Source organism: Oncorhynchus clarkii, chromosome 19 (genome assembly GCF_045791955.1).
Source record: "Oncorhynchus clarkii lewisi isolate Uvic-CL-2024 chromosome 19, UVic_Ocla_1.0, whole genome shotgun sequence".
In the NCBI taxonomy this organism is placed as follows: domain Eukaryota; kingdom Metazoa; phylum Chordata; class Actinopteri; order Salmoniformes; family Salmonidae; genus Oncorhynchus; species Oncorhynchus clarkii.
The window spans coordinates 53,662,246-53,673,239 of record NC_092165.1 but is presented as its reverse complement, the minus strand read 5'-3'; the positions used below and the strand labels follow the sequence as shown (position 1 = coordinate 53,673,239).

Sequence of the window (10,994 nt, the reverse complement as noted above, 5' to 3'; positions counted from 1 at the left end):
CATGATGTGCACGCTGCTTAGGACCGAACATCACCGTCCACAGACTGTGCCTGTCTCTCCCACCTCTTTCTGTCAGCCCAGGGAGATAATGTCTGTTTGGTGTGCACAGAGAGATTAATTGTAATGTGAGACCGCAAAATTAATAATAAATGTTTTGCTGTGGGCTTTTTAAAATATTGTGCATAGAAGCTCCCAGTCCCCTGTCAACATTCTCACCGTACAGATATGTAGTGGTAAGATTATTTTCCTCCCCTTGTCCCCTGGCCTTCCACAAGCAACCTGCAACTGGAACCATTAGCCTACTAGCTAAAGACAACCGTTTTCATGGCAATAATCATCAATCATCTTTTGTTCTGTGCTGCCTGTTTCCAATTATCATACAAAGGCAGTGAGGCCAATACAAATAGGATAGCTAATGATATACATAGAATGGGTGTCAGAGGCAACATTGATGACTTTTATATCCTCCATTGAGTCCATTGAAACATCCATATTTGGACTATGAAGACAATGAAGTGTTATTTTATGTTATGTTATGTTTATGTCAACATTTTCTCATAACTAATAATAAATGGAAACATTTACAGCTCTATCACCCTATAATCCATTTGAGACAGAAAATATCTGCAGGTACATTGAGCTGGACCAAGAAAATTATACAGGTTAAAAATGTTCCTCGTAAATCTTGTTCTGGAGCCAGCTCTACAGAGTGGTCACTAGATGGCACAGAAACAAAGTCCTGAAATCTGATTTTAAACCTAACCCTAACCTTAACCACATTGCTAACCCTAATGCCTAACCCTAATCTTAAATTAAGACTAAAAAGCAATTTTACAATTTTCAACTGGCCCATCTAACTGAAATCTTGCAGTTCTGCCTCCAGGACAAGACATCCCCAGGGCCGGTTTCAGGCATAACCAACATAAGCGGTTGCTTAGGGCCCCCTGGCTGCTGCAGATCCCCTGGAAACTAGAGGTGTAACCAGGTGCAATTTCCAAATTTGGCTGTGCATCAGCAGTTTTTCTCTTGTTATGTCAGTCATTCAATAAGCTGTGTCAGCTAACAATTTTTAGATTGGTAGTTAGCTGGCTAGACTATCTAAACTTGCAGTAATCATGGCCGAATACCTACCGGGCGCTTGTCCAGGGGCCCTGACCTCCCCCCTGTTAGTCAGCTATCATGTTAACATGGCATAAGTCAGTACAAAATGTGTAGAATTGCAGGAAATGTCTCTTTACCCCATGTAAAAATGGGTAGATTTAGCTGTAAAACTTCAGATTTTTGTCTCTCCGCCCCATGGCAAAAAGAGTAGAATTGCTGAAAATTTGCTTTAAACTGCATTATTTTCTCTACCCTTCCCCATGGCAAAATGTGTAGAACTGCAGGAAATTAAATTTAAAAAATGACATTTTTCTCTCAACTGTCAAGAGGGGGGCCACTGAAATGTTTTGGCGTGAGTTGGGGGGCCCCCCCAACCAAATATTGCTTAGGGCCCCCAAAGGTTAGAGCCGGCCCTGCTCATCCCAATAAACGTCCACCTGACAAATGTACTCTGCTCATCCCAATAATCTTCAACCTGCCAAATTTACGGGCAGCCACAAAATTCCAGAGAAGGGAAAGAGTGTTGTGCCCCTGCAAATATACAGTATCACTCACTAACACTGGAAAACAGTGGAAAATGAATACCTCACAGATCACTCAGCACTTGCACACATCAAAAACAGCAAAAGTCTCACATCTAACCATATCTACAATGGAGGCTATTTGTGTGGTATGATAGCTCTTCTATTGAAGAAATGGCACTTGTTGTCATGACAGCCATCTATCTGTATGAGCCCTTTGTAATTTGGGAGCATCACAGAAAGCACTCTGTTTGTTTGAAGTCCCTCTGCATTTTGGTGTTTTTCTTTGTTGATGACACCTCAAATGATGGCCATAATTGAGCTAGATGGAACAGATTGGCATATTGTGTCTCATATTGTTTCATATGACGGGAGAGACAGCAGGTTTCATCAACACTGTTACTCCACTGCTTCTCTATGTCTAACAGGCTTATACATGAAGCAACAAAAGACAAGCAGAAACTATAAATGAATGCATTCCTACATTCATAACACCTGACCTTTTACAGTCTAAAAATACAGTGACATGGAACAGAGGATACTTAATGGACCTGATAAAGTGTTTAGATTACATTATCATTGGCATCTGAATACAGTGTTGCCTTTGGACACATTTTATGTGCCAGTCCAAGAGTAAGTGCTGAATTCCACCTTTGCTGTGTTGGAGAGGTCACAAAATAGCATGTTATTATCCCTAAAATATGTTTGTAATTTGGTGCTGGGGGTATTTGGGTTGCATGGAGGTGGAAGTCATTTTGCAGCTGCGCAACACATAGAGGAACTACTCCAGTCTTCACACATTATTTCATTATTTTTATGGGTGAAATGTGAGAAAAGGCACACAAAACACACAAATAATACTAGCAAAAATAGCCACCATAACAAAATACATAAAACCCTGTGTAAACAAAGACTGGTCCAGCATGGTAGAGCCAGAGTCACTCTAATTTCCTTAATCTCCTTCTTCATAGCAAAGTCCTCCTCAGACTGAATCTACATGGGGCCTGATTCCGACCCGAGTTAAGCATGCATAAATGGAACATTATTCCTTTTTTTATGCACTTTTCTCTCTATGCATATTCTGACCTTGAACTTAAGCAGGAGAATAGCATGCTATTAATTTTGGGTGGAGATGGAATAAATGAAGCAGAGGCGGAGGTCTGTCTACAGATAAACCATATTCTGACCTTGACTTAATTCCCTCATAATTCCACCACCATTACACATGAGGAAACCATGAATACAGCGGAACAAACATCTACTTTGGTGTTATATCTATCTGAAAAAACATTCTGCACGTACTGCAATTTACCACTTGATAAGAGCTATGGATGAGAGCTAGGTAAATGAGCAATCCTTTTGGATAAGGGAACTTGTTTAGATATACAGTGGGGCATTAAAGTATTTAGTCAGCCACCAATTGTGCAAGTTCTCCCACTTAAAAAGATGAGAGAGGCCTGTAATTTTCATCGTAGGTACACTTCAACTATGACAGACAAAATGAGAAAAAGAAATCCAGAAAATCACATTGTAGGATTTTTAATGAATTTATTTGCAAATTATGGTGGAAAATAAGTATTTGGTACAATAACAAAAGTTTATCTCAATACTTTGTTATATACCCTTTGTTGGCAATGACAGAGGTCAAACGTTTTCTGTCGGTCTTCACAAGGTTTTCACACACTGTTGCTGGTATTTTGGCCCATTCCTCCATGCAGATTTCCTCTAGAGCAGTGATGTTTTGGGGCTGTTGCTGGGCAACACGGACTTTCAACTCCCTCCAAAGATTTTCTATGGGGTTGAGATCTGGAGACTGGCTAGGCCACTCCAGGACCTTGAAATGCTTCTTACGAAGCCACTCCTTCGTTGCCCGGGCGGTGTGTTTGGGATCATTGTCATGCTGAAAGACCCAGCCACGTTTCATCTTCAATGCCCTTGCTGATGGAAGGAGGTTTTCACTCAAAATCTCACAATACATGGCCCCATTCATTCTTTCCTTTACACGGATCAGTCGTCCTGGTCCCTTTGCAGAAAAACAGCCCCAAAGCATGATGTTTCCACCCCCATGCTTCACAGTAGGTATGGTGTTCTTTGGATGCAACTCAGCATTATTTGTCCTCCAAACACGATGAGTTGAGTTTTTACCAAAAAGTTATATTTTGGTTTCATCTGACCATATGACATTCTCACAATCTTCTTCTGGATCATCCAAATGCTCTCTAGCAAACTTCAGACGGGCCTGGACATGTACTGGCTTAAGCAGGGGGACACGTCTGGCACTGCAGGATATTAGTCTCTGCGGCGTAGTGTGTTACTGATGGTAGGCTTTGTTACTTTGGTCCCAGCTCTCTGCAGGTCATTCACTAGGTCCACCCGTGTGGTTCTGGGATTTTTGCTCACCGTTCTTGTGATCATTTTGACCCCATGGGGTGAGATCTTGCGTGGAGCCCCAGATCGAGGGAGATTATCAGTGGTCTTGTATGTCTTCCATTTCCTAATAATTGCTCCCACAGTTGATTTCTTCAAACCAAGCTGCTTACCTATTGCAGATTCAGTCTTCCCAGCCTGGTGCATGTCTACAATTTTGTTTCTGGTGTCCTTTGACAGCTCTTTGATCTTGGCCATAGTGGAGTTTGGAGTGTGACTGTTTGAGGTTGTGGACAGGTGTCTTTTATACTGATAACAAGTTCAAACAGGTGCCATTAATACAGGTAACGAGTGGAGGACAGAGGAGCCTCTTAAAGAAGAAGATACAGTTCTGTGAGAGCCAGAAATCTTGCTTGTTTGTAGGTGACCAAATACTTATTTTCCACCATAATTTGCAAATAAATTCATTAAAAATCCTACAATGTGATTTTCTGGATTTACAGGCCTCTCTCATCTTTTTAAGTCGGAGAACCTGCACAATTGGTGGCTGACTAAATACTTTTTTGCCCCATTGTAATTTACCTTATAATCGCTGAAGACAACTGTGAAACCATCCATATAGCAGCATAACTGAAGCATATCAACACAGTAAGGTTTATGGAATGACATATGCAGAATTTAAATTGTATGGCCTTTTAACGAGCAGGGATAGGCACTCTGGATTGTCTTAATTATAAACTACCCTGACTGTCTCTGCTTGTTCTTATTTCTATCGTGATTCATTTTAGCCACTCTCAGCATTGACCATCAGTAAGGCCTAATGGGGGGTTAAATAACTGAATGTGACAAGTGAATTTAAGTGAATCAAACCACCGTAAAGGCTTTCCAAACCAGTTTTTATTATTCATAAATACTTTCCTAACCCTACATAATCTACAAGATTACAGAGTATTTTAAAACCTACAAATTGGTGCTGAAAAGAAGACATATGTCTTTCTTTCATTGATCCCTAACTAATATTCTGAACCTGTTTTATTGATATATTCTATTCCGTCTGTCTTCAAAATTCAAACTAAAAAGTACACCATATTTAAAGGGATGGCTAAAGACAAATGTACTAAAATAAAAACCCTATTGAAGAATAAATATGTTGGCCAGCGTGTGGGAGGGTTTTCAGCAGTTGAATTAAATTGATTCAGAGTGCCAAGGGAACCACGCCTGCAAAGCCCTTTATGCACCTTCATAGGGTACTGTAAGTCTGAATACCAACTACTGAGAAGTCTGTAGGAAAGGCGTGAATAAGGAAAGGCATAATTTCCTAAATTGGAATTGGGCACATGATGATAGGCAGCTGACTCAGATAACCCACTTACCAGAGACATAGCCTATTCTCTGCTATTGTCCCACTACACACCTCACCCACCTTCATTCGACACCTCTGCAGCTCCTACTATTCCTATACACTGGCAAGATATACAAGGCATTTCATCCTATGCTACACGTGGTTAAATATATACAAATTGGCTGGATATTGCTTAACCATTAATGGTTACCTTTCCTTCCAGGCTATTAGACATCATGCATTTCTGCCAGTCAAAATAAATGGTATACTCTCACATCAGTGACATTTGCATGCATACAATAACATATATACATCATACATACACACACAGCCTAACCCTGAGAAGCTGGGAGGAGGTCATAATTGCTTATAGGTTGAAGTGAGAGTCTAAACTACAATAGTAATGAAAATACGTCTACGAAATAAATTATAGTGTTTTAACATTAAATAGAATAATAGTTTCGTTTTCCTGAATCACGCTGGTCGATGATGATGGGGTGTGGGTTCAAAATGATGGAGTGTCTCGTTACTGAGTGAGCGTGAATGTAGGATGCGACGCGAGCGCACTACTCTGGTCCAAGGCGCTGTGGCACCTCGGAGCACGTGACACAGAAGCGCACAAAGCGAATCCTTATAAAAAATAATTGCGTAGCTCAGACAGACAGACACATCGCTGTTACTATACAGGGATGCGAGGCTCATTATGACACATTCACTCTGCTAAAAATAATTTTCAACGATTTGATACACTTTGATAAAAGCAACTGTTGACATCAATATAATACAATTCCTGAGATTGGATTAGTGGACACACTTCCTCTTGTCTTTATGTCATAAATTAAATCTGGCATAAGAAACAACGCAAATTATTTGTGCAAAGAATATGAAGGTAAGAACTATTTTTTGTTTACTCAAATGGAATGCAAATGTGCCATTAATGCATAATCTATTTATTTGTTGATTTTGCTGTACCCTTAGTGAGAGTTTATCGAGTCTAATTACTTGCTTGCAGCCTCTCCATAACCTTCCTTGTTGTTGGTCTGTTTTACTAATTCATAAATGGGACAAGGGGCATCGTCACATTGTTGTATAGCCTACATCACTACCAGAATTTTTTTTGCCTATCTATAAACATCCGCATGACAATGTTTTATCAAATATTCTCATTAGTCTACTTGTTTTTATGAATGAAAAACATATGTAGGTTATTGTAATTTTTCTTAACAAAATGTACAGATCTAGTCCTATTCATGATCAAATGGCAGGGATTATGTGCCGTTTATCTATGTGTTTTACGTTTCGTTAGTCTTATGGACGGGATACGCATGGTATACATCGTCCAACGAAATGCTTACTTGCAGGTTCCTTTTCGACAATACAAAAACAATAAGAAATAATAAAAGATAAGAATACGAACAAAAAGTAAATAGCTCAGTAGAATAGGATAAACATTTTAGCATACGTATAATAGACTACAGGAAGGTTATAGTTATAGTCCAATATTTACTCTTGTATTGGGGATGGGGGCAGTGTATAAACTGAGCCATATAATAAGAGTCTGAGAGAAAAAAATAGTCCTGTAAAAATCTATAGATTGATTCTACAAAATCAATTCACTCTTCTCTTGAGAGAATATAACTACCTCCTTTGATGCATCATTCATTGAATCATAATTTTTTTTTAAACCTAATCCTGTATTACCCCTTAATTAATAGGAAAGATTGACCTACATTGGCATCTTAATGCAATGTTTTTGTTCTAGGGGCAGCACAGAAGGTTAGATATGGGTCTCAATCATTTGTCATTGACTGTTAATTCTCTCACCATTGTCTGAGACACATCTGCTGTAGAGTCAGCTGGCTGGTACAGGGATACCAATAATGTCACCCAGCAACATTCCCATATCACCCACAGTTAAAATCCCCCACAGTTAAATCCATACACATTTGCCTACCCCCACATTTGTCACAATTAAACTGACCAAATAATAGAAAGTATCAATGATTTCAAAATGTTCTTGAACTCTCTTTTCTGTCTAGACACGCATCTAATGCTACATAATTTACCAGTCAGCTGAGTAGCCATGAAGTCTGCTCTGGATGGAATAGCTGACACCACTTTCCGAACAATGACTACTGGTTTGCAGTATCTTGGCTCCAACGATGTGAGCTATGATGACCCGTCCATTGATTCTGGCTTCGCCAAGACTGGATTCCACTTACAGAAGACTCACTCTGCCCCACTTAGTAACTCCTTCCCTGTACAAGTACCTGGGGACAAGGAGCTCATCTATAATGGCAACTCCATTTACCCAACCAACTTCTCTGAAATGCTTGGCAATGGGACCCGATGGGAGGTCGGGGGTTCTCTCCAATGCGGGGAGAACATTGTGGACATGGAGTGCTTCATGATTCTGACCCCCAGCCAGCAGTTAGTAGTAGCGGTCATGGCACTCACCCTGGGAACCTTCACAGTGCTGGAGAACCTTATCGTATTGTGTGTGATCCTCCACTCCCACATCCTGCGCTGTCGGCCCTCATACCACTTCATAGGAAGCCTGGCTGTAGCCGACCTTCTGGGCAGTGTCATATTTGTGTACAGTTTCTTGGACTTCCATGTGCTGCACCGGAAGGACAGTCCCAATGTGTTTCTATTTAAACTCAGTGGAGTCATCGCCTCTTTCACTGCCTCTGTGGGCAGTCTCTTTCTCACGGCCATCGACCGCTATATCTCTATCCACAGGCCGATGGCTTACAAGCGGATCGTCACCAAGAACAAGGCTGTCATTGCCTTCTGCATGATGTGGACTATCTCCATCGTCATTGCGATTCTCCCCCTACTGGGCTGGAACTGTAAGCAACTGAACTCGGTGTGCTCAGACATTTTCCCGCTCATCGACGAGAAGTACCTGATGTTCTGGATAGGGATGACCAGTGTGCTACTTCTGTTCATCATCTACGCCTACATGTTCATCCTGTGGAAGGCCCACCACCACACTGTGCGCATGATGAGCCGCAGCTCCCAGAAGAGCATCATTGTCTACACGGCAGATGGAACCAAGGCTCAGACCATGCGACCCGAGCAGACTCGCATGGACATCCGCCTGGCCAAGACCTTGGTGCTGATCCTGGTGGTCCTCATCATCTGCTGGGGCCCTGTGCTAGCCATCATGGTCTACGACCTCTTCTGGAAGATGAACAACGTTATCAAGACGGTCTTTGCCTTCTGCAGCATGCTCTGCCTGCTCAACTCCACCGTCAACCCCGTCATCTATGCACTGAGGAGTAAGGACCTGCGCCGGGCCTTCCTTAACATCTGCCGGACGTGCAGGGGATCTTCTCAACCACTGGACAACAGTGCTGAGTCTGATTGCCATAGCAGGAGCATCAAAGGCACAGCCTACAAATCCACGGCTAGCTGTGCAAACACCACTGTAAAAGTGGCCAAAGTCACCCTGTCGGTCTCCGCAGAGATGGTCTGAGAACCTTTCTGCCATCATGTGACTGTGAAGGTATTGACTGTGAAGAATTAATCTAGAATAGACACTACCCCAATTAGCGCTGTCCAGAAAGTTTGCCAACCATGAACTTTAAATTGAGCTTTGAAGTCTATGTAGCTGTAGCATAAAATAATGTGGATTATTATACTGAACAAAAATATAAATGCAACATGTAAAGTGTTGGCCCCATGTTTCATGAGCTGAAATAAAAAATCCCAGACATTTTCCATACACACAAAAACCTTATTTCTCTCAAATTTAGTGCACAAATTTGTTTACATCCCTGTTAGTAAGCATTTCTCCATTGCCAAGATAATCCATCCACTTGACAGGTGTGGCATATCAAGAAGCTGATTAAACCGCATGATCATTACACAGGTGCACCTTGTACTGGCGACAATAAAAGGCCACTCTAAAATGTGCAGTTTTGTCACACAACACAATGCCACAGATGCCTCAATTTTTGAGGAAGCGTGCAATTGGCATTCTGACTGTAGGAATGTCCACCAGAGCTGTTGCCAGTAAGCTGCCTCCAACGTTGTTTTAGAGAATTTGGCAGTACTTCCAACAGCCTCACAACCGCAGACCACGTGTAACCACGCAAGCCCAGGACCTCCACATCCGGCTTCTTTGATGGCCACTGGCACGCTGGAGAAGTGTGCTCTTCGCGGATGAATCCCGGTTTCAACTTTACCAGGCAGATGGCAGACAGCATGTATGGCATTGTGTGGGAGAGCGGTTTGCTGATGTCAACGTTGTGAACAGAGTGCCCCATGGTGGCAGTGGGGTTATGGTATGGGCAGGCATACGCTACGGACAACGAACACAATGGCATTTTAATGCACAGAGATACCGTGACGAGATCCTGAGGCCCATTGTCGTGCCAGTCATCATCACCTCATGTTTCAGCATGATAATGCATGGCCCCATGTCGCAAGGATCTGTACACATTTCCTGGAAGCTGAAAATTTCCCAGTACTTCCATGGCCTGCATACTCACCAGACATGTCACCCATTGAGCATGTTTTGGACGATCTGGATCGACATCGTGTTCCAGTTCCTGCCAATATCTAGCAACTTCGCACAGCCATTGAAGAGGAGTGAGACAACATTCCACAGGACACAATCAACAGCCTGATAAACTCTATGCGAAGGAGATGTGTCGCTCTACATGAGGCAAATGGTGGTCACAGCAGATACTGACTAGTTTTCTGATCCACACCCCTACCTTTTTTTTTAAAGCATCTGTGACCAACAGATGCGTATCTGTATTCCCAGTCATGTGAAATCCATAGATTAGGGCCTAATTTATTTATTTCAATTGACTGATTTACTTATATGACCTGTAACTTAGTAAAATCTTTGAAATTGTTGTATGTTGTATTTATATTTTTGTTCAGCGTAATTCAATGTTTTCAGAACCACTTCATTAATTTATTTTCATAGGGAAATAGTGACAATAAGCATTGTTTAACTGTACAGTTGTGTATTTAGTGTCATGCTGATCTGCCCTGACTGTATGGTTTGAGCCATTAAAATGCTTCTAGGTGAAATTGGCTGCTCTTTCCACTGTAAATTATACTGTAAATTATTACATTGTGATGGTTTGTAGTTCTTGTCATAAAGTATGTTTTGTGAAACTGTTTTGATTGCCTTATTTTTTAAATGATGTATAATTGAGGGTCATGTTATTCCATACAAGAGTAGATAATGTACATCTTTTCAATGAGTCACATTATTTCAACTAACTGGGAGACAGATTTCCCCAAAGAAGAACCACAACCATAAAGACATGTAATGTATTAAATACGTCCCCCCCCCCTCCATCTCTTCATATATGTTAAGTATTTTTCTGTGAATGAACATCTTAATTTATGTTTTGATTCAATAAAAATATTCAGGAAAGCACCTTGTGAACTTATCTCATGAAACTCCAGAGAGAAAAAAAACATTTTGTATTTGTGTAGTTACTCATCTTATTTAAGACCAGACTAATTTAGTAATAAGCAATGTATGTATATCATGTACACAAATGCTTTCATCTGAACACATCAATAGAAAAACTTACAGCAAAAATGTCATCATCTACACTACATTACCAAAAGTATGTGGACAACTGCTCGTCGAACATCTCATTCCAAAATCATGGGTATTAATATTTAGT

General features: G+C 41.1%; 1 protein-coding gene across 1 annotated transcript; it reads left to right on the top strand.

Moving 5' to 3' along the window:
* The first annotated feature begins 5,994 nt into the window (after positions 1-5,994).
* Positions 5,995-10,724, top strand: LOC139374334 (cannabinoid receptor type 1A-like). The gene is made up of 2 exons (XM_071115373.1): positions 5,995-6,220; positions 7,371-10,724. Exon 2 carries the CDS (start codon positions 7,415-7,417, stop codon positions 8,810-8,812), a length of 1,398 nt encoding a protein of 465 aa, XP_070971474.1. The 5' UTR covers positions 5,995-6,220; positions 7,371-7,414; the 3' UTR covers positions 8,813-10,724.
* The last annotated feature ends 270 nt before the right edge of the window (positions 10,725-10,994 follow it).

Bases quoted from the DNA above. Each gene is read 5' to 3' on its own strand.
- LOC139374334 (XM_071115373.1), top strand. From the start codon at position 7,415: ATGAAGTCTGCTCTGGATGGAATAGCTGACACCACTTTCCGAACAATG.